We start from the raw sequence: 22842 nt of genomic DNA, 5'->3' as shown, positions 1-22842 counted from the left end.
ATAGTGTTGTTGTTATGACCTCCAACTCCTTCACCTTCCCCCACCTTCATTTTGAGTAGCTGCTGTATTTCCCACCCTCGGCTTCTACTCGAGTCAATATTCAGGTCGGCTTATACTCGAGTATATACGGTATGTAAGCAAAGCAATAAAAATGATAGAAACAGTCCAGTGTTTTTCAACCTGGGGATCGGGACCCCTGGAGGGTGTCAGAGGGGTCGCCAAAAACCATCAGAAAAACAAGTATTTTCTGTTGGTCATGGGGATTCTGTGTGAGAAGTCTGGCCCAATCATTGGTGGGGTTCAGAAGGCTCTATGATTGCAGGTGAACTATAAATCCCAGCAACTACAACTCCCAAATGTCAAAGTCTATTTTCCCCAAACTCCACCAGTGTTTACATTTGGACATATTGACATTCATGCCAAGTTTGATCCAGATCCATCATTGTTTGAGTCCACAGTACTCTCTAGATGTAGGTGAACTACAACTCCAAAACTCAAGGTCAATGCCCACCAATCCCTTCTAGTATTTTCTGTTGTTCATGGGAGTTCTGTGCCCCAAATTTGGTCAATTCCATCATTGGTGGAGTTCTGAATGCTCCTTGATTGTAGGTGAACTATAAATCCCAGCTATTTGGGAGTTACATTACAACTCCCAAATGACAAAATCAATCCCTCCCCCCCAATCCCACCAGATTTCAAATTTGGGCATATCGGGTATTTGTGCCAAATTTGGTCCAGTGAATGAAAATACATTCTGCATATCAGATATGTACATTACACTTCATAACAGTAGCAAAATTACAGTTGTGAAGTAGCAATGAAAATAATTTTATGGTTGGGGATCACCACAACATGAGAAATTGTATTAAGGGGTCACAGCATTAGAAAGGTTGAGAACCACTGGTCTAGTCCAAAAGAGTATTTTCCAAAGAGTACAGATAGTCCATGAGCTTAAATGTATACAAAGATTACAAGCACAAGATCCAAAGATGCAAAACCCAAAAGAACAAGGCAGCATGGAGATCCAACGCCCAGAACAGGAATCTGGCAAAACTTGAAACTAGAAATTCACTTAGAAACAAGACTTTCATGAAGTTCCAACATTGACGAGACTGATCTACAATCCTTTCCTCGTATCATATAAAGCAGGGGTTCTCAAACTATGGCCCGCGGGCCGGATACGGCCCTACAAGGTCATTTACCTGGCCCTAGCTCAGGGTCAATCTAAGTCTGAAACTACTTGAAAACACACAACAACAACAACAACAACAACAACAACAACCTTTATTTCTACCCCGCCACCATCTCCCCGATGGGAACTCGGAGTGGCTTACATGGGGCCAAGCCCGGACAACATTATACAGCAATAAAATCAAAACATAATACAGAAATAAAATCAAAACATATACAACAAACAACAACAACATCATCAAAGTGACATTATAATAAAACATTCCAGTAAACACAATCACGGTAATAAAGACAACAATCCTATCTCATCAGCCAAAAGCAGGTCCACACTTCCCATTGAAATACTAATGTTTATATTTGTTAAATTTGTACTTCATTTTAATTATTGTATTGTTTTAAAGTGAGGGGGGTTGCACTATAAATAAGATATGTGCAGTGTGCATAAGAATTCATTCATGCTTTTTTCAAATTATAATCCGGCCCTCCAACAGTTTGAGGGACTGTGACCTGGCCCTCTGTTTAAAACGTTTGTGGATCCCTGATATAAAGCTTTTCCTGTCCCATGCACCGAAAGGAAAACATTCCGCGTGCCTTTACAACTGAATAAGGATTTTATATCTCTCTTTTATAGCAGACGGGCTGACCTCTGCCGATCTTGAAAACTTTGCCTTGTTTCTTATCTTCAAACACATTAAATCCACTGCTGTTTTTTTTAAATTCGCTGCTTAGGTGTATAGTAAGCTGGGCTGAAAGGTCGGGTGCTCACCCTGACCCGGGCTTTGAACTGCCAACCTTTCGATATACATCTATTGCTGCTGGTGTTAACCAGCTGGCCTAAAACATGGCCCACAGATATATATATAAGCTTTGGATCCCACAGGGAAGGGTTAACATTCCTGTGGTGCTTGCTCAGCCCCTGTTCAAATTTCTCATCACGTTCTGCCCCTGTGATCACTGGATTTTATAAATACAAAACTTCAATGAAGACCCCTTTTCCCCATGATAATAACTCTTTCAGGAGTGAATTTCCCTTCTGAGGGTAGATTCCTCTCCCCCTTGTTTCGGCCCCGTTCTTAAGTGTGAGTCATGTGCAGGTCGGATATTTGTAACTCAGGGACGGCCTGTACACACACACACATACACATGGCTTGCGCTACCTTGGCTGCTGTCTTCGGTGCTGCTGAAGTCGTCTTCGTAGTAAGTGTTGGAGTCGGTGGAGGCGCTGACGTCGCTGCTCATGGAGCCCTTCCTCTGCCGTTGTAGGACACAAGCCTGGAGCAGCAAGGGGAAAGAAACATTCCTCACACTTTGGAAAACTGGAATCGTAGAAAACCAAGTTTCCATGTGGCCGAAGAGGTTCTCTCAGAAATCCCACAACAACAAACCAGGGATGAGCTTGCAGCTCTGCCTAGTTTGGAAGAAGTCAGCAATGCCATCAGCCAACAAAAAAAAACAAAGCCAGCGGACCTGATGGGATCCCATGGCTACGGCAGCGAGGATTGTCCTTGCAAGGAAATGGAAGGATAAAGAAATGCCAACCACAAAGGAATGGACACTTAAACTACTAGATATTATTACTTTAATAATGATTATTAACCTTTAATACAACTTTTAATAAAGATTATTTTTTTAAAAACCAAGTTTCTATGTGGCCGAAGAGGTTCTCTCAGAAATCCCACAACAACAAACCAGGGATGCGCTTGCAGCACTGCCTAGTTTGGAAGAAGTCAGCAATGCCATCAGCCAACAAAAAAATAACAAAGCCAGCGGACCTGATGGGATCCCATGGTTATGGCAGCGACGATTATCCTTGCAAGGAAATGGAAGGATAAAGAAATGCCAACCACAAAGGAATGGACACTTAAAACTACTAGATATTATTACTTTAATAAAGATTATTTTTTTAAAAAAAACAAGTTTCTAGTCCCGAAGGTCTGGAAACTCGGCTCGGAAGGTGATGCCGGCTCCCAGGTCTCTGGGAAGAGCTCACCTTGCGGTAAGAGGTGGAGAGCAGCGTCAGTAGCAGGTTTGTGAGGGGCACCGACTCGATCAGCCGCTGGATGCGCTGGATGGAGGTGCTCTGGGCCATGATGCTCAGCACGGCCGGGGGCCCGTCCGTCTCCCAGCCCTGCAAAGGGGAAAGCGGCATCGCACAGCGTTGAGCCCTGGCCACTCAAGTAGAGACGCCATCCATCAAAGAGGAGCTCCTGAAAACAGCTTCCCCTTTGGCTCAGCACTAAGTTGACTGTATGATGCAAATCTAGTGCGCACCCTCAGCTTGGGAAGGTCAATTAAGCCTCAAAAGAGTGAGCATTAGATTCGAGTCAATGCAGGACAATTCCCTTGCTTTCTGACCTTATGAAGCGCCTCGACTTGCAGGTCTTGGAAGAGCGAAGTCAGCAGCTTGATGGCATGGTTGGCCAGCACCACCGACAGCACCCCAAAGCCCTGGTGCCTGGAAAAACACAGAGAAGGAGGCTCTGAAAACCCTGACGTTCTGACCCATACTCGATATCCCAAAATTTGAATACTGGAAGGCTTTGGGGAGAACTGGCCTTCCTTTCTGGGAATTGCAGTTCACTCACAACCGCAGAAATGGTGACCTCCACCGATGACTTGGACCAACCTGGCACCCAGAACCCCCAGGACTAACTGAACCTACTGGACAGGTTTGAGGGGAATGGCTCACCACAGTGGGAGTTAAAGTTTCCTTACAGCCAGAAAGCACACTGAACCCCAAGCATCCAGAGCAAACTTGCCCGACACGACAAACTGTAACTATTGATGGAGTTCCTCGGGGTGTGATGGGGGTTCTAGTTCGCCCACAACCTTATGCATTTGGTACAATTTTTAAAAAATGATTTTTTAAAATAACCCAGGCAACACCAGGGACCCAAGCTAGTAACAACAACAACAACAACAACAACAACAACCAGCCAAAGCGGGCAACACCAGGGACCCAAGCTAGTAACAACAACAACAACAACAACAACAACCAGCCAAAGTGGGCAACACCAGAGACCCAAGCTAGTAATAACAACAACAACAATGAACAGCCAGAGCGGGCAACACCAGGGACCCAAGCTAGTAATAATAATAACAACTACTACTACTACAACAACAAACAGCCAGAGCGGGCAACACCAGGGACTCAAGCTAGTAATAACAACAACGAACAGCCAGAGTGGGCAACACCAGGGACACAAACTAGTAATATTAACAATAATAATAATAATAACAACAACAATAACAACCAGCCAGAGTGGGCAGCACCAGGGACCAAAGCTAGTAATAATAACAATAATAACAACAACAACAATAACAACCAGTCAGAGTGGGCAACACTAGGGACCCAAACTAGTAATAATAGTAACAACAATAATAATAACAACAACAACAATAACCAGCCAGAGTGGGCAACACCAGGAGACCCAAACTAGTAATAACAACAATAATAATAATAACAATAACAACAACAACCAGCCAGAGCGGGCAACACCAGGGACCCACGCTAGTAATAATAACAACAATGAACAGCCCGAGCGGGCAACACCATGGACTCAAACTAGTAACAACAACAACAACAACAAACAGCCAGAGTGTGGAACACCAGGGACCCAAGCTAGTAATAATAACTACTACTACTACCAGCCAGAGCGAGCAACACCAGGGACTCAAGCTAGTAACAACAACTACAAACAGCTAGAGCGGGCAACACCAGGGACTGAAGCTAGTAATAATAATAATAATAAAAACAACAACAACAACAAACAGCCAGAGGGTGCAACACCAGGGACCCAAGCTAGTAATAACAACAACAATGAACAGCCAGAGCGGGCAACACCAGGGACCCAAGGTAGTAACAACAACAACAACAACAAACAGCGAGACTGTGGAACGCCAGGGACCCAAGCTAGTAATAATAACTACTACTACTACTACTACTACTACTACCACCAGCCAGAGCGAGCAACACCAGGGACACAAGCTAGTAACAACAACTACAAACAGCTAGAGCGGGCAACACCAGGGACTGAAGCTAGTAATAATAATAATAATAATAATAAAAACAACAACAACAAACAGCCAGAGCGTGCAACACCAGGGACCCAAACTAGTAATAACAACAACAACATCAACAAACAGCCAGAGCGCGCAACACCAGGGACCCAAGGTAGTAATAATAACAACAACTACTAGTAGTAGTAGCAGTAGTAGTAATAAAAACAACAACAAGAAACAGCCAGAGCGGGCAACACCAGGGACTCAAGCTAGTAATAACTACTACTACTACTACTACTACTACTACTACTACAAACAGCTGGAGCGGGCAACACCAGGGCCTCAAACTAGTAACAACAACAACAACAATGAACAGCCAGAGCGGGCAACACCAGGGACAAAAACTAGTAATAACAACAACAACAACAATGAACAGCCTGAGAATGAAACTGCAGCATCACCCTTGTGGCCCGCGTGGACTCACCCTTTTCCGGGCCCCAGTTTGGGGGAGCCCACCCCTTCCTTGGAGCGGGCGATGATATCCCGCACCCGGAGGGCGGCCAGGGGGTCCTTCTCCTTCCCTTTGTCGGCCAATGCCGTGGGGCTCAGGTTCAGGATGAGGAAGAGGCTGTTCAGCAGGCACCAGGCCCCTAGGAGTTGGAAGTTCTGGTAGTGCTGAGAAGGAAAGAGGAAGGGGAGGGACACAGCATTGATTGCCATGTTCATGCGCAACGTACACCCAAGAAAGGCTTCCCTCAAGAGCGGGCTCTTTCCTTACCTCCCCTCCGGCGCGGCGGGAGCTGCTGATGGCCTGGCCAATCATGTCATAGATCTCCAGCTGCGGAAGAAAGGAAGGGATTGCTTCGATTCTGAACAAAAAGAAACTCTGTCCAATCTAACATTGCTAATCGTCTGTCTTTTAATATACGGGTCTAAAGATTAAGGCCTGTAATTACTAAAACGTTAACTACATTTCACTTCTCATTAAAACCTGCTAATGAGAACTGAAATGGTTGATCAGCCCTAGTAAACTGTGTTAAGAACTGTGACAGTGTTAAGAGAAATATTTATATCTGTTTACAACCGTAACTTTTGGAAGGAAAACAAAAAGATTACGCTATCAGAGACAATGGCTCTTTAAATTAAGTTAATGTTTACAAGGTTCCTTACGTTAAGAAGGAAGTCAACACAAGGCTCCTTACATTTACACCAATTAAGGAGACTCAGCATCTGTCAGGAACCGAGATGAAGCCAGGATGTTTCAGGCTGTTTACAGTATCAGACACAATGGCTCTTTAAGTTAAGGAAATGTTTACAAGGTTCCTTACATTAAGAAGGAAGTCAACACAAGGTTCCTTACATTTACACCAATTAAGGAGAGTCAACATCTGCCAGGAACCGAGATGAAGACAGGATGTTTCAGGCTGTTTACGGTATCAGAGACAATGGCTCTTTTAAGTTAGGAAAATGTTTACAAGGTTCCTTATGTTAAGAAGGAAGTCAATCCAAGGCTCCTTACGTTTACACCAATTAAGGAGACTCAACATCTGCCAGGAATTGAGATGAAGACAGGATGTTTCAGGCTGTTTACAATATCAGAGACAATGGCTCTTTAAATTAAGTAAATGTTTACAAGGTCCCTTACGTTAAGAAGGAAGTCAACACAAGGCTCCTTACATTTACACCAATTAAGGAGAGTCAACATCTGCCAGGAACCGAGATGAAGCCAGGATGTTTCAGGCTGTTTACAGTATCAGATACAATGGCTCTTTAAGTTAAGGAAATGTTTACAAGGTTCCTTACGTTAAGAAGGAAGTCAAAACGACACTCCTTATGTTTACACCAATTAAGGAGACTCAATATCTGCCAGGAACTGAGATGAACCCAGGATGTTTCAGGCTGTTTACAGTATCAGAGACAATGGCTCTTTAAGTTAAGGAAATGTTTACAAGGTTCCTTACGTTAAGAAGGAAGTCAACCCAAGGCTCCTTACATTTACATCAATTAAGGAAACTCAACATCTGTCAGGAACCGAGATGAAGCCAGGATGTTTCAGGCTGTTTACAGTATCAGAGACAATGGCTCTTTAAGTTAAGGAAATGTTTACAAGGTTCCTTACGTTAAGAAGGAAGTCAACCCAAGGCTCCTTACGTTTACACCAATTAAGGAGACTCAACATCTGCCAGGAACTGAGATGAAGCCAGGATGTTTCAAGTGTTTTACATTATCAGTTAAAACCCCCAAAGGGGCAGGATGGGAATGGAGAGACATCACATGGCAAGCTCTGGCCTGCCATCAACAGGCAGAGAAAATACCCCACAGCCACCCGACTTACGCATTTCTGCACAATGGTGGCCGCATCGTTTTCATAATCCTCCTCTTTGGAGCTGGTGGAGCCGGTGCGGACTTGCTGAGTGGTGCCAACGTGGAGGATGGCCATGCAAGTGGCCACACTCACCCCTGAGAAGGGAAAGGGACACAGGCCTCAGAGAGGGCAGACTAGAAGCAGTTGAAGGAAGGCCGCAACATGTTGGATAGCTCTAACCAGAGAGTCTCACTCCGTTTGCCTTTGAAGCACAGCCAAAAGGTTCTATTGTTACTATGAGTCCTCACCTGCGTACAGGCAGCTGAGGGCCAGGACAGTGACATCCTGGAGCCTTGTCGGCGTGAGCGGTTCCAAGACAGGCAAGGAAAGTGTGTCCAAAGCCATAGTGACATCAATGACCAACGAGTGGAACCTACAGCAGGAAAGGCAGAGTTAGCAGCTCCATCCCAGGCATCACGAACACAAAAGGGATTGGTCTAGAGCTTGAGAGCGCAACTGTCTTCAAACTCCAGGGATTCATGATCGACCCAAGCTCTGGGCTAGATATGTCAAACAGGAGGACAAACTTGAAGTGATTTTCAGACACCACGATGGAGGAGGAGATCTCGCTCACCCGTTTCGGACAGCGGTAGCGTCGGCGACGGTGGCCGGCATGATGAAGAAGGAGTTGGCTGAGACGGCGTCCTGGAAGCGGTTGATGTAGCGCAGGAAGTAAGGGAGGTTGAGGCAGACCCGCAGCAGCTTCTCAGAGCCGCCTGTGAAAGGAAGGGTCAGGAACGAAGGACAGACTCAAGTGACTGGCATTTAGCAGCACAAAGCTATCTCCATTTGTGCTGGTACAGCTGTACCAGAAGCCTAAATTTCCTTTCTATGCATGTGTTTGTTTTGGCCATGCATTTTGCAGTTGGGTGGTTCCTTCCAGGCTGCAACCATAGGGCCAGCCACCTGCCTATCATTGTTAAGTTCTTTAGTTCTGCCCCTTTCCCCAGGGTTCTGGGAGGGGAAAGAAAGTTTTGAGTTCAGTCTTACAGTTTAGAAGCTCAGTTACAGGACGTGAGAGCTTTTCCCACCTGTAGAGAAGCTCCGTTTCTTACAAAGTTCCGGAGGGAAAATAGCTCCAAAGCTTCTGGGGAAGACAGTTCTCAAAGCTCTGGCGGAGGAACTTACAGCCTCACAGCTCTACAAGCTTCTGGAGAAGACAGCCCTAAAGATTCTGAAGAAAACAGTTTTACAGATCCAAAGGTCTCCAGCTGGAAAATCTCTAAAGTTTTGGTCGGTAAGGTTTACTCGGATACCCAAAAGGCAAATTGGAACCCACGCCAGCCAGCCTAAAGACAGATTGCCCAGGGAGGGGTCGGAGGGTTTTCCTTGTAAAAGAAAGAAATAGTTCACGAAGTAAGCTGCCTGTCTTTTGTGGGCAAGTTAAGAAGAATTTGTGTGTTTTGTTGAAGATCTAAGCAATAATAAAGAACTTTGTTAAATTTTCCAAGTTTCTAAAGACTTTGTTTAGGAAAATCCATAGGGCCTCTCAGCCGAGGCACCCCGGTGTCCCGCTGGGCAGAAAGAGCACGTCCTGTTTTAAAAGACAATTGCTATAGGCCCAGCGCATGTCAGCACACCATTGCTATATTGCAGAAACAGAAGTAGAAAAGTATCAAATTCGATGGCCCAGATGACCCCTAACACCCTTCTTACCCAGTTCCTGCAAGCTGGCCACATTCTGGGCAATGAAAATGCTCTTGGTTTTGGCCGCAGAGGCCTGTTCGGTGGAGGTCTGATCGTCACTCTCTCCTTCACCCTAGAAACAAATACGGTTGCATGAGGAGGAGGGTGGAACCTATCACTGCCAGCTTGGTCTCTCCTAATTTCTGTTACAGGAAAACTACCCTAAAATATACAGCAGAGCATCCAAAAACAAACAGGATACTAACAATAGAGTATCAGCTCATTAGCGAGCAAAGCGTGAAGTGCTATTAGATGTGGCTGTGAAAAATTCAGAGCTTAGGAGGCAAATATGCAGAGTCCAATCTTAAAATATATCACAAAATTGTCTGAGTGACTCTGACACTCATCCCTTCTAAGGTTTCAAGAGAGGGAAAAATTCAATCACTCTTCTGACACACAAGCGGAGAGAGACCTCAAAGCACACAGCACATTTTAAACAACCAATCAGAATGACAGCAGGAACAGAGAGAAGAAATTAGACACATTCCCAACTGTCATACAGGAGACATGCGAGATTCCTTTAGTCTATGCTAAGCTAACTAAACCCTTCCTCACTGAGGACTTGAGACTTGGGCAGTATGGGGTTGAATCCCAACAATTTCCATTTTGCACACCTGGCTCTGCGGCGCCATCGAAGACGTCGCCACTCGTGGGTTGAAGACGGAGGTCAGCTGGTTGAGGAAGTTCATCTGCACCTCCTTCTGCCGCAGTTCGGGGCTGACGGGCGAGGCCAGCTCTTTCTGATCCTCCACTGGAGAAGGGAAGATGGGGCAGGCAGTCACTCGCAGAACAGGAAGCGGGGCACCCTCTGAGTTGCAAGCGGGAGACAACAGCTCCCATGGAAAAGGGGTGGAAGACCGGCGCTTACCATCCGAGAGAGTCTTCACCGTCTGGGGCAGCTTGGCCGACTTCATCATGGCCGTGAAAGTGATGATTTCGGTCCTGTCCAGGCGGCTGCAGCCGGTGCACAGGCCCTTGATCAGCAGGATCAGGTGTTTCTGAATTGGGAATGGTGGCAAGAATTATTATTTATTTATAGTACTGGAAGAATACTAAGCGCTCCAAAGTAAGAGGGACCACTGCCCTCCATTCTGCTTTGGAACCATCTCCCAATACTTGCCGACCTCTTTCCAGACACTCAATGCGAGGGAAGCCCAGCTGAGAAATCCTTAATAATAATAATAATAATAATAATAATAATAGTAATAATAATAATAAACAACTTTATTTCTACCCCGCCACCATCTCCCCAATGGGGGTGTGGAGCGGCTTACATGGGGCCAAGCCCGGACAACATAATACAGCAATAAAATCAAAGCATATACATCAGACAACAACAACATTATCAAAATGACATTAAAATAATAATAGTAATAATAAAATTAAAATAAAATAAAAATTCCAATAGACACAATCACTATAGAGATGACAATGGGCGGGCCACATATTCCGAATAAACGATTAACAGACTATGATGAGATAAAATAGGAGCAGGAAGTTTAAATGGTACTCATAAAACACACAGAGTTGTGGGGCAGAACATCCTGTTTGGAGGGCACGAATTCCATTAGCCAAAAACATTGAGGGGGTATAAAATATCATGCTGTGCACCTACTCGCCAAAGGCGCAGCGGAAAAGCCAAGTTTTGAGGTTCTTTTGAAACGTTTCCACATTTCCAGTGAAGGGGCTTTCCTGATCTCCCCAGGTGAAGAGTTCCAAAGTCGGGGGGCCACAGAAGAGAAGGCTCTCTCCCTTGTGCCCACAAGACGAGCTTGCGAGATTGGTAGGGGCGAAAGGAGGACCTCCTCGAGGTTGGTACATGAAGCGAGATACGGTCATGAAGGTAGGCGGGTCCCAAACCGTTTAGGACTTTGTAGGCGATAACCTGCACCTTGAATTGGGACCAGAAAATAAACGGCAGCCAGTGGAGCTCCTTAGGTTGCCCCAGTTATTAATCTGGCTGCCGAACATTGGACAAGTTGTAGTTTCCGGGCCATCTTCAAGAGTAGCCCCACGTAGAGAGCATTACAGTAATCCAGTCTAGAGGTAACTAAGGTATGGACCACTATGGTCAAGTCAGACTTCACGAGGTATTAAGTGGGCCAATCCAAACATGCATTCCTCACCTGTGAAACGGCACACGCTTCATCTGGGTTCTCAAGTCGCAGTAAGGAGAATTCAATGAGGACTTTGCAGGCAGCCGCCACGGACTGCAACTGGTTCCTGGGGACTGTGGAAACCAAAGATGTGAGATAAAGACTGGAAATACCAGGACAAAAACAAAGATAAGAGAGAGCACAATCCTCCCTGCCTTCCTCCTTCCCATCCTTTGGGACCCTGCCATGCTATTCACAACTCTGCCATCTATATACTGTATATACTCGAGTATAAGCCTAGTTTTTTAGCCCCTTTTTTAGGCTGAAGTAGTCCCTCTCGGTTTATACTCTGTTGTTGTTGTTGTTGCTATATTTATTATTTTACTCTATTAATTATTATTATTGTCATTACACTTATTATTTTACTCTGATATTAGTACATTTATCATCCACTGGCTGCCGGTTCAGTTCCGAGCACAATTCAAGGTGCTGGTTTTGACCTACAAAACCCTGTACGGTTCCGGTCCAGTGTATCTGTCCGAACGTATCTCCCTCTACGTCCCACCCCAGAATTTGAGATCATCTGGGGGGGCCCTGCTCTCGACCCCACCACTATCACAAGTGAGGTTGGTGGGGACGAGGAGCAGGGCCTTCTCAGTGGTGGCCCCTCACCTGTGGAACTCACTCCCGGGGGAAATCAGGGCATCAACATCCCTCCTCGCCTTCAGGAGGAAGGCAAAGACATGGTTGTGGGACTAGGCATTTGGGCAATCTGACAACTAGGTAAGGACAACCAGACGAATAGGACTGACAGGACTGACAATTGTGGAATTGGAATTTGAACTATGAGATAGCGAACGCTGACCGTCAATGAGGAGAAATTGGTTTGTATTGGTTTTATTGGTTTTATGGTTGTAATGCAAGAATTGTTAATTGTTAATTGATGTTATTTTGTTTTATTGCTGTTATGTGATGCGGGCATCGAATTGTGCCTTGCTTTTGTAAGCCGCCCTGAGTCCCCTTCGGGGTGAGAAGGGCGGGGTAGAAGCAACCGAAATAAATAAATAAATAAATTTACTTTACTATTGTTATTACATTTATTATTTTACTCTATTGTTATTACATTTCCGTTATTTTACTTATTATTACATTTATTATTTTATTCTATTTATTTTTATTATTACACTTATTATTTTACTCTGATATTATTACATGTACTATTTTACTTTATTATTATTACATGTATTATTTTACTCTGTTATTATCAGAAGGATACGTAAACACATTTACATTGAAGAAAGTTAGAATAAGGATTTAATCAGAGTTGGACAGGCTTATCTTAAATTACAGTTTTGTGTAAATATCCAGAAACATTTGACCTACTGATCCCTCAATTAATATAATTTTATTGGTACCTATTTATTTTGAAATTTACCAGTAGCTGCTACATTTCCCACCCTCGGCTTATACTCGGGTCAATACGTTTTCCGGTAAAATTAGATTTTTGCGGTAAAATTAGGTTCTCAGCTTATATTCGGGTTGGCTTATACTCAAGTATATATGGTAAATAAAAAATGTAATGTTAGTTTGTGGGATTAACATAACTGAAAAACCACTGGACGAATTGACACCAAATTTGGACACAACACACCTACTAGGCCAATGAGTAACCATCACTCTTAAAAACACTAGAAAACACAGAAGAGAAGACTTTAAAGGCCAAAAATAAAAAATACATTACAACGCCACATATATATACAACAATATATTATATAATTAAAAACGTAATGCCCATTTGTGGGATTAACAGAACTCAAAAACCACTGGACGAATTGACACCAAATTTGGGCACAAGACACCTAACAACCCAATCTATGTCCTTCACACACAAAAAATCAATTTTTTTTTCATTTGGGAGTTGTAGTTGCTGGGATTTATAGTTCATCTACAATCAAAGAGCATTCTGAACCCCACCGACAATAGAATTGGACCAAACTTGGCACACAGTTCTCCCATGAGCAACAGAAAATACTGGACGGGTTTGGTGGGCAGTGTCCTTTGGTTTTGGAGTTGTAGTTCACCTACATCCAGAGATCACTGCGAACTCAAACAATGATGGATCTGGACCAAACTCTACACTAATCTATATAAATAAAAATGTAAAGTTTGTTTGTGGGATTAGCATAACTCAAAAAACACTGGACGAAATGACACCAAATTTGGACACAATACACATATCAGGCCAATGAGTGACCATCACTCATAAAAATACGGAAAAACACAGCAAAAGATACTCTAAAAGCCAAAAAACAAAAAATACATTACAACACATGTACAAAACCGCATATATATAGACAAACACACATATACACAAATATATACACACATATATATACACACAAAACACATATACGCAGACTGAGCCACAGCAACACATGGCAGGGGACGGCTAGTACTCAATATGCCCAAATGTGAACACTGTTAGAGTTTGGGGACAATAGAATCTTGACATTTGGGAGTTTTAGTTGCTGGGATTTATAGTTCACCTACAATCACAGAGCATCCTGAACCTCACCAACGATAGAATTGGGCCAAACCTCCCACACAGAACCCCTATGTGGGCCACAGCAACGTGTGGCAGGGGACGCCTAGTACACAAATATATATACACATACAAAACACATAAACACAGACTGGGCCACAGCAACATGTTGCAGGGATGGCTAGTCCATTACAAAACATCTCTTTCTTCCTTCCTCATTGGACTTACTAGTATCTTGCCCAAACATGGCAACCTCCAGATGCCTACAACCACAACTCCTATCATCTATAGCAGGGGTTCTCAAACTAAGGCTCGAAGGCCGGACACGGCCCTCCAGGGTCATTTACCTGGCCCTCGCTCAGGGTCAACTTAAGTCTGAAATGACTTGAAAGCACACAACAACAACAACAATCCTATCTCACCAGCCAAAAGTAGGCCCACACTTCCCATTGAAATACGAATGTTTATATTTGTTAAAATCGTTCTTCATTTTAATTGTTGTATTGTTTTTAAGTGTTTTTGCACTACAAATAAAATACATGCAGCGGGCAAAGGAATTAATTCATGCTTTTTTCAAATTATAATCCGGCCCTCCAACAGTTTGAAGGACTATGACCTGGCCCTCTGTTCAAAAAGTTTGTGGACCTCTGATCTACAGGATGTAGGAAAACGACTTAATAGACCGAGGTGAAGAAAAGACCGTACTGAGATCCCAGACACTTACCCAGTCCGCACACGGTTGTGATATAATGCGTCGCAAGCGCGACAAAAGACGAGTAGAAGGGTTCATACTGCTTGTCATGGTGTAAGATTTCAGATTCACTAAAGGAAAGGGGGAAAAATCAAGTTAGATCATAACAAAGCCAGATTGAAGACCACTTTCATAATGATATGTAGACAATTAGAACTTTTTCCTCGATTCCAACACACCTCCCAACCCCTCATAGCCAGGCTTTGAAGCTGCAAGGCTATTCAAAGTTGATCATTTGCAACATTCCCACTTGCTTCCATCAGACAAGAGTTCTTTCTCCCACCCTGGACATCATTCCAGATACAGAAACCTCACTTGCCTAGTTTCCAACAGATCTCACAACTTATCTAGTTCATGGCTGTCACGGTCTGGATAAGTGCAAGTAAATTGAAGTTGAATCCAACAAGACAGAGGTCCTCCTGGTCAGTCGCAAGACCAAACAGGGTATAGGGTCGCAACCTGTGCTGGATGGGGTCACACTCCCCTTATTATTTATCGTGTCATCAGCAACCATTGTATTACAATTCTAACAGAGCAAAACAAACACAGAGATTAAAAAGAAAAGGAAAAAGAAGAAAGAAAGAAAAAAAACCATACAGATTTTGCAAGTTTGGTATTTGGTTAAATGTCCTTGAAGGCCCAGGTTCTGAGCCTGGAATCCCAAGTTGCAGCGGTGGCCAGGTGAGCATTCCCACAATTAAAACTTGTGCGCCAGCTGCGCCCGTACCTTGGGAAGTCAGACTTGGCCACGGTGATCCACGCTCTCGTTACATCTAGGATAGACTACTGCAACACACTCTACGTGGGGTTGCCTTTGAAGACTGCTCGGAAGCTTCAAATAGTCCAACGAGAGGCAACCAGGTTAATAACTGGGGCGGTATACAGGGAGTATACAACTCCCTTGTTACGCCAGCTCCACTGGCTGCCAGTCTGCTACCGGACACAAGTCAAAGTGCTGGCCTTAAACGGCCCCGGCCCAAATTACCTGTCCGAACACACCTCCCCTTATAAACCATCGCGGAGAATAAGATTCTCCGGGGAGGCCCTGCTTTCCGTCCCGCCAATGTCACAGGCGTGATTGGGGGGGGGGGGGGGGGACGAGAGACAGAGCCTTCTTGGTGATTGCTCCCCGGCTATGGAACTCCCTTCCTGTTGAGATCAGGTCGCCCCCCTCTCTCCTGTCCTTTAGAAGGATGGTCAAAACTTGGCTGTGTTACCAAGTTTTTGGGACAGGGCAATAAAGTGCCAATAGGAAAGATGACCAGGTCAATTAGATTTGACGCGGATAACTAGGATGGTTTTAAATGGTGTATTTTAATATTTTGATAAATGTTTTTTAATGGTTATGTATTGTATGTGAATTTGTGTCCCGGCATTGAATGTTTGCCGTGTATATGCTGTGCTCCGCCCTGAGTCCCCTTCGGGGTGAGAAGGGCGGAATAGAAATGTTTTAAATAAATAAATAAGGCAGAGAAAGAGCAAAGTAAGCCACACCAATCTTTTACAGGAGCTGTTCGGAGCTTGTTTTTAAGCTCTTTCAAGCTTGTGTTGTATGCACAGAGTTCACCAGAGCTTTGGAAACACGAGGATCCATTATCCCATGCAGCGAAGCACAAGCCGTTTGTGCAACTTTGCAGAACACGGGATCCGGAGCCGGCAACGGCACAATAGCACTGGATAAACACAGACTAACACACAGAGAGGAGGCCAACACAGATCCCTTCACACAATTAATCTGGTTCCTGCTAGTCCTGTGTGTCATCTAGGTAAACAGTCCACATCTATATAAATGTGTTCATAGGTCTAAAGAAGAGAGAGGTTCTAAAATGGTGCTAAAATAAACATTCAAACAAGGTAAACATTACTTAGTATAATGGCTGTTTGTATATGAGCTCAAACAGTTTTTTAATACTGGTAGCCTGATTTTGTGATTATTATTATTATTATTATTATTATAAATAATAATATTATTAATAATAAAATACTATTATAAATGCTATACATAATAATAATAATAATAATAATAATGACTGTATATGAGCTCAAACAGTTTTTAATACTGGTAGCCTGATTTTGTGATTATTATTATAAATATTAATATTAATAATAATAAAATATTATTATAAATGCTGTAAATAATAATAATAATGGCTGTTTGTATATGAGCTCAAACAGTTTTTAATACTGGTAGCCTGATTTTGTGATTATTATTATAAATGTTAATATTAATAATAAAATATTATTATAAATGCTGTAAATAATAATAATAATGGCTGTTTGTATATGAGCTCAAACAGTTTTTTAATACTGGTAGCCTGCTTTTGTGATTATTATTATTATTATTATTATTATAAATAATAATATTATTATTAATAAAATATTATTATAAATGCTATAAATAATAATAATAGTAAAGGTAAAGGTAGTCCCCTGACATTAAGTCCAGTCATGTCTGACTCTGGGGTGTGGTGCTCATCTCCATTTCTAAGCCGAAGAGCCAGCGTTGTCCGTAGACACCTCCAAGGTCATGTGGCCGGCATGACTGCATGGAGCGCCGTTACCTCCCCGCCAGAGCGGTACCTATTGATCTACTCATATTTGCATGTTTTCGAACTGCTAGGTTGGCAGAAGCTAGGGCTGACAGAGGAAGCTCACGCCCCTCCCCGGAATCGAACCTGCGACCTTTCAATCAACAAGCTCAGCAGCTCAGTGCTTTAAACCACTGCGCCACAATAATGGCTGTTTGTATATGAGGTCAAACAGTTTTTTAATACTGGTAGCCTGGTTTTGTGATTATTATTATTATAAATAATATTATTAATAATAAAAAATATTATAAATGCTGTAAATAATAATAATAATAATAATAATAATAATAATAATAATGGCTGTTTGTATATGAGGTCAAACAGTTTTTTAATACTGGCAGCCTGGTTTTGTGATTATTATTATTATAAATAATATTATTAATAATAAAAATATTGTTATAAATGCTGTAAATAACAACAATAATAATAATAATGGCTGTTTGTATATGAGGTCAAACAGTTTTTTAATACTGGTAGCCTGTTTTTGTGATGATTATTATAAATAATAATAATATTAATAATAAAAATATTATTATAAATGCTGTAAATAATAATAATAATAATAATAATAATAATAATAATAATAATAATGGCTGTTTGTATATGAGCTCAAACAGTTTTTTAATACTGGTAGCCTGATTTTGTTGTTTCCTCCTTTCTGAAAATGTAAACAAAGAAAATGAACACAATCTGGAGTATTTTTTAAAAAAACTCTAAAATCAGGGAAGTAAACAGGAATTCCTGACATGAATCAATCAGGGCCAGCTAACACCTCCCAACAAAGGATTCCCCCAGGCAGTAAACAGACAGACCTTGAAGCTGAAAAGCTATTCAATGCTATTCAAGCTTGCTAATTGCAACGTTCACACTTGCCTCCAACAGCCAAGACTTCTTTTTCCCACCCTGGACATTATTCAACAGGTATATTAATCCCACTTGCCTTGTTTCCAACAGACCTCTATGCAGATACCTTCACTGACTGACTTTGCAGCTGTAAGGCTACTCAATGCTAATCAAGCACACAGTCCACTTATACACAGTCCACTTGCCTCCTTTCCAACAGACTGCTATGCAGGGACCCTCACTGATTGACTTTGCAGCTGCAAGGCTAATCAAGTCGGCCAATTGCAACATTCACACTTGCCTCAAGGAGACAAGAGTTCTTTCTCCCACCCTGCACATCATTCCACACATATATATACACCCCGCGACCACTGAGGATGCCTGCCATAGATGTGGGCAAAACGTCAGGGGAGAATGCTGCTGGAACATGGCCAGCATGGAAAACACAGCAACCCAGTGATTCCGGCCATGAAAGCCGCCGACAACACATTTATTTTAACTTTGTGTTCTTTTATAGACACATTATAACTGTACCCTTATGCTGCTTTTGACACAATACATAAATAATAACAACAATAATAAAAATAATAATAATGTTTTCTGGCCTTGAATTAAAGGAAACCCTTGAAATAAGGGATAGGATTTCTGCTCCTTGAATAACAGACACGCTTCCAAACACAGGAAAACCCTTTAAATGTATGGCAATAATAAGCTTTTAGGCTTTGAAATACTGTCATTGCCATTGGACCCTTTAAAACAAGCCTGGGTAAACTTCGGAATTGTGGGAGTTGTAGTCCAAAACATCTGGAGGAAGGCTGAAGTTGGCCCAGGCCTGCTTGAAAACATTGCAAGCCCCACAAAAGGAAAGGAATCCTTTGAAATGCACGACAATCATAAGCTTTTAGGCGTCCAAATACTGTCCTTGCCATTGGATCCCCTTATCTATAATGCTCCTTTAAAACAGGTCTGGGAAAATTTGGGCCCTCCAGGTGCTTTGGAATCTAACTCCCACAATTCCTAACAGGGAATTGTGGGAGTTGGAGTCTAAAACATCGGGAGGAAGGGCCAAAGCTGGCCCAGGCCTCCTTGAAAACATAGCAAACCGCACAAAAGGAAATGTATGACAACAATAAGCTTTTAGGCCTCCAAATACTGTCCTTGCCATTGGATCCCATTATCTGTAATGACAGGCCTGGGCAAACTTGAGGAATGGTGGGAGTTGGAGTCGAAAACACGTGGAGGAAGGCCCAAATTGGCCCAGGCCTGCTTGAAAACATAGCAAACCACACAAAAGGAAGGAAACCCTTAAAACATACGACAACAACAAGCTTTTAGGCCTCCAAATACTGTCATTGCCATTGGATCCCCTTCAAGCAGGTTTCGGCCTTCCTCCAGATGCTTTGGACTACAACTCCCACAATTCCCAAGTTGGCCCAGGCTTGTTTTAATGGATCATTATAGATAAGGGGAATTGAATTTATTTATTTATTTATTTATTTATTTGATGCATTTATTAACCGCCATTCTCAGCCCTTTAGGGCGACTCATGGCGGTGTACAACACATATAAAAAGGCAATTTACAAAGAGGCAATTACAACAACATATTAACAATACAACAATTACAAAATTACACTAAAAATCCGCTTCGTCTCATAGTGGAATCATAACCAATCTCATATTCCTTGTTCCTTTCCAGTCGTCTTTACCACATTTTTATAGCACTTAGTTAAATGCCTTCTCGAATAGCCATGTCTTAAGGCTTTTTCGGAAGGACATAAGGGAGAGCGCCTGTCTGATGTCTGCAGGGAGAGTGTTCCACAGCCGGGGGGCCACCACCGAGAAGGCCCTCTCCCTCGTCCCCGCCAGACGTGCCTGTGAGGCAGGCGGGATCGAGAGAAGGGCCTCCCCAGACGATCTCAAGGTCCTCGTGGGCTCGTAGGCCAAGATGCGGTCCGAAAGGTATTTTGGGCCGGAGCCGTTTAGGGCTTTGTAGGTCAAAACCAGCACCTTAAATTGGGTCCGGTAGCAAATCGGCAGCCAGTGGAGCTGGGACAACAAGGGCGTTGTGTGCTCCCTGCCTCCCGCTCCAGTTAGTAACATGGCTGCCGCGCGCTGAACCAGCTGAAGCTTCCGGGCCGTCTTCAAGGGCAGCCCCACGTAATGGTAATGACAGTACTTTGAGGCCTAAAGCCTTGTGATTGTCATACATTTTGTGGGGTTTTTAAGCAGGCTTCGGCCTTCCTCCATGTGTTTTGGACTACAACTCCAACCATTCCCAAGTTTACCCAGGCTTGTTCAGAGGTTTTAGCCCTCGAAATACTATACTTGCCATTGGATCCCGTTATCTGTAATGACAGGCCTGGGCAAACTTGGGGAATGGTGGGAGTTGTAGTCCAAAACATATGGAGGAAGGCCCAAGTTGGCTCAGGTCTGCTTGAAAACATAGCAAACCACATAAAAGGAAGGAAGCCCTTGAAACATACGACAACAATAAGCTTTTAGGCCTCCAAATACTGTCCTTGCCATATTTATTTATTTATTTATTTATTTATCGAGTCATCAGCAACCAGTCAATTATATTACATTTCTAACAGAACAAAGCAAACAAACAGACAAAACACAAAAATACAAAATACAGAATACAAAATTTGCGAGTTTGGTAGTTGATTAAATGTCCTTTGACCAGTATCTGGCCACTTGGAGTGCTTCTGGTGTTGCTGCAAGAAGGTCCTCCATGGTGCATGCGGCAGGGCTCAGGTTGCATTGCAGCAGGTGGTCAGTGGTTTGCTCTTCTCCGCACTCGCATGTCGAGGATTCCACTTTGTAGCCCCATTTCTGAAGGTTGGCTCTGCATCTCGTGGTGCCAGAGCGCAGTCTGTTCAGCGCCGTCCAAGTCGCCCAGTCTTCTGTGTGCCCAGGGGGGAGTCTCTCATTTGGTATCAGCCATTGATTCAGGTTCTGGGTTTGAGCCTGCCACTTTTGGACTCTCGCTTGCTGAGGTGTTCCAGTGAGTGTCTCTGTAGATCTTAGAAAACTATTTCTAGATTTAAGTTGTTGACGGGCTGGCTGATACCCAAACAGGGGATGAGCTGGAGATGTCTCTGCCTTGGTCCTTTCACTATTGGCTGCCACTTCCTGGCAGATGTCAGGTGGTGCAATACCGGCTAAGCAGTGTAATTTCTCCAGTGGTGTAGGGCACAGACACCCTGTGATATTGCGGCATGTCTCATTAAGAGCCACATGCACTGTTTTAGCGTGGTGAGATGTGTTCCACACTGGGCATGCATACTCAGCACCAGAGTAGCATAGCGCAAGGGCAGATGTCTTCACTGTGTCTGGTTGTGATCCCCAGGTTGTGCCAGTCAGCTTTTGTATGATATTGTTTCTAGCACCCACTTTTTTCTTGATATTCAGGCAGTGCTTCTTGTAGGTCAGAGCATGGTCCAAAGTGACTCCCAGGTATTTGGGTGCGCTGCAATGCTCCCGTGGGATTCCTTCCCAGGTCATCCTCAGAGCTCAGGATGCTTGTCTGTTCTTAAGGTTACAGGCTTTTTGAGGTTATTTTCAGCAGTCTCCTTCAGTTTAGTCAATAGCATAGCTGTTATCTGCTCGACGCTGAATAAATGCTCATCGTCCATATATGTTACTTTTATTCCAACATTTCCATTTTTCACAGTAGCTCACGTGTTCTTTCTCCTTTTGGACAAAAGGGTCACTAAATGCACGCCCATGGAATCTCTTGAAATTAAATACTGTGTTGTTGGCATGTGTAATTAGTTGATTCTTAGCAGCTACTCCAATTGCTCTGTTTTTGGACCCAAAAGACACCACTGACGGGGTGCAGCGATCGCTGAACTCGTTGGCCACCATCTCGATGCCTCCGGCCCTGGCAACCGCGATGTAGCAGCTCTGGGAGCCCAGATTGAAGCCCACCACCGCCATGGCCACCTTGCGCCGTTCTTAAGGTGAAAGGCACATGTCTGTGTTTTAGATGGATTAGGGATCAGTTGGTTTTCCCTGTAATAGGCAGTGAGAGCACCTACAGCTTCGGAGAGCTTCTGTTCAACCCTCTCAAAGCTCCTACTTAAGCGGTGATGGCACGATCATCAGCATAGATGAAACTCTCTGTCCCTTCTGGCAGTGGCTGGTCATTTGTCCTTGCCATTGGATCCCCTTATCTATAATGACAGGCCTGGGCAAACTTGGGGAATGGTGGGAGTTGGAGTCCAAAACACCTGGAGGAAGGCCCAAGTTGGCCCAGGCCATAGAAAAGCCCACAACAGGAAGGGAATCGCTTGAAATCCACCACAACCATAGGCTTTGTCATAACGGCTAGGCCTCAAATCCCCTCAGAGTAAGGCAGGGGCGTGGCCTAGCCAAGCCCCGCCCCCCCGCGCAAGCCCCGCCCCCTTTGAGGCCTAGCTTACCTCTCGATCACGGAGGCGAGGAGTTGCGGGAGCTCGCGCCTCTCGAAGGCCGAGTAGGAGGCGGAGAGCAAGGGCCGCACCGCCGTCTCCCACCGGGTGGGCTCCCGCTCCGGGGAAGCCGGCGACGACGAAGAGGGCCCCGCCGAGGCCGACATCTTGCCGCCTCACAGCCACTTCCGGTCTGGCTCTCCCTCACCGGAAGTGGCGTCAACACCTCCTTCCCCCCCACTGTTTACTCCATAGAGGTAAGGCTTTTGTAGAGACACTTCCGGCTCCCAGTCGAATATCCACTCTCTCTTATACCATTCTTTCCACTCTCCCCGCTTTGGCTAGGCAGCCGAATGAGCACC

At 43.9% G+C, this 22842-nt stretch overlaps 1 protein-coding gene across 8 annotated transcripts in view; it reads right to left on the bottom strand.

Annotated features, from left to right (window-relative positions):
• The window catches only part of UBR4 (ubiquitin protein ligase E3 component n-recognin 4), a 178840-nt gene extending 156144 nt beyond the window's left edge, over positions 1-22696 (bottom strand). For all 8 annotated transcript variants that reach the window (XM_060758814.2, XM_060758816.2, XM_067472723.1 and 5 more), the window contains exons 1-14: positions 22493-22696; positions 14607-14704; positions 11371-11474; positions 10113-10242; positions 9859-9995; positions 9215-9317; positions 8133-8274; positions 7807-7931; positions 7529-7653; positions 5972-6031; positions 5678-5868; positions 3547-3646; positions 3182-3319; positions 2349-2463 (exon numbers count right to left, since the gene is read on the bottom strand). In XM_060758814.2, coding sequence (XP_060614797.2) covers positions 2349-2463; positions 3182-3319; positions 3547-3646; positions 5678-5868; positions 5972-6031; positions 7529-7653; positions 7807-7931; positions 8133-8274; positions 9215-9317; positions 9859-9995; positions 10113-10242; positions 11371-11474; positions 14607-14704; positions 22493-22647 — 1723 coding nt within the window. In that variant the 5' untranslated portion in view covers positions 22648-22696. The remainder of the gene's footprint in view (positions 1-2348; positions 2464-3181; positions 3320-3546; positions 3647-5677; positions 5869-5971; positions 6032-7528; positions 7654-7806; positions 7932-8132; positions 8275-9214; positions 9318-9858; positions 9996-10112; positions 10243-11370; positions 11475-14606; positions 14705-22492) is intronic.
• Positions 22697-22842: the final 146 nt, after the last annotated feature.

This window comes from Anolis sagrei, chromosome 13 (genome assembly GCF_037176765.1).
Source record: "Anolis sagrei isolate rAnoSag1 chromosome 13, rAnoSag1.mat, whole genome shotgun sequence".
Classification (NCBI taxonomy): domain Eukaryota; kingdom Metazoa; phylum Chordata; class Lepidosauria; order Squamata; family Dactyloidae; genus Anolis; species Anolis sagrei.
This window is presented reverse-complemented; position numbering and strand designations above follow the sequence as displayed.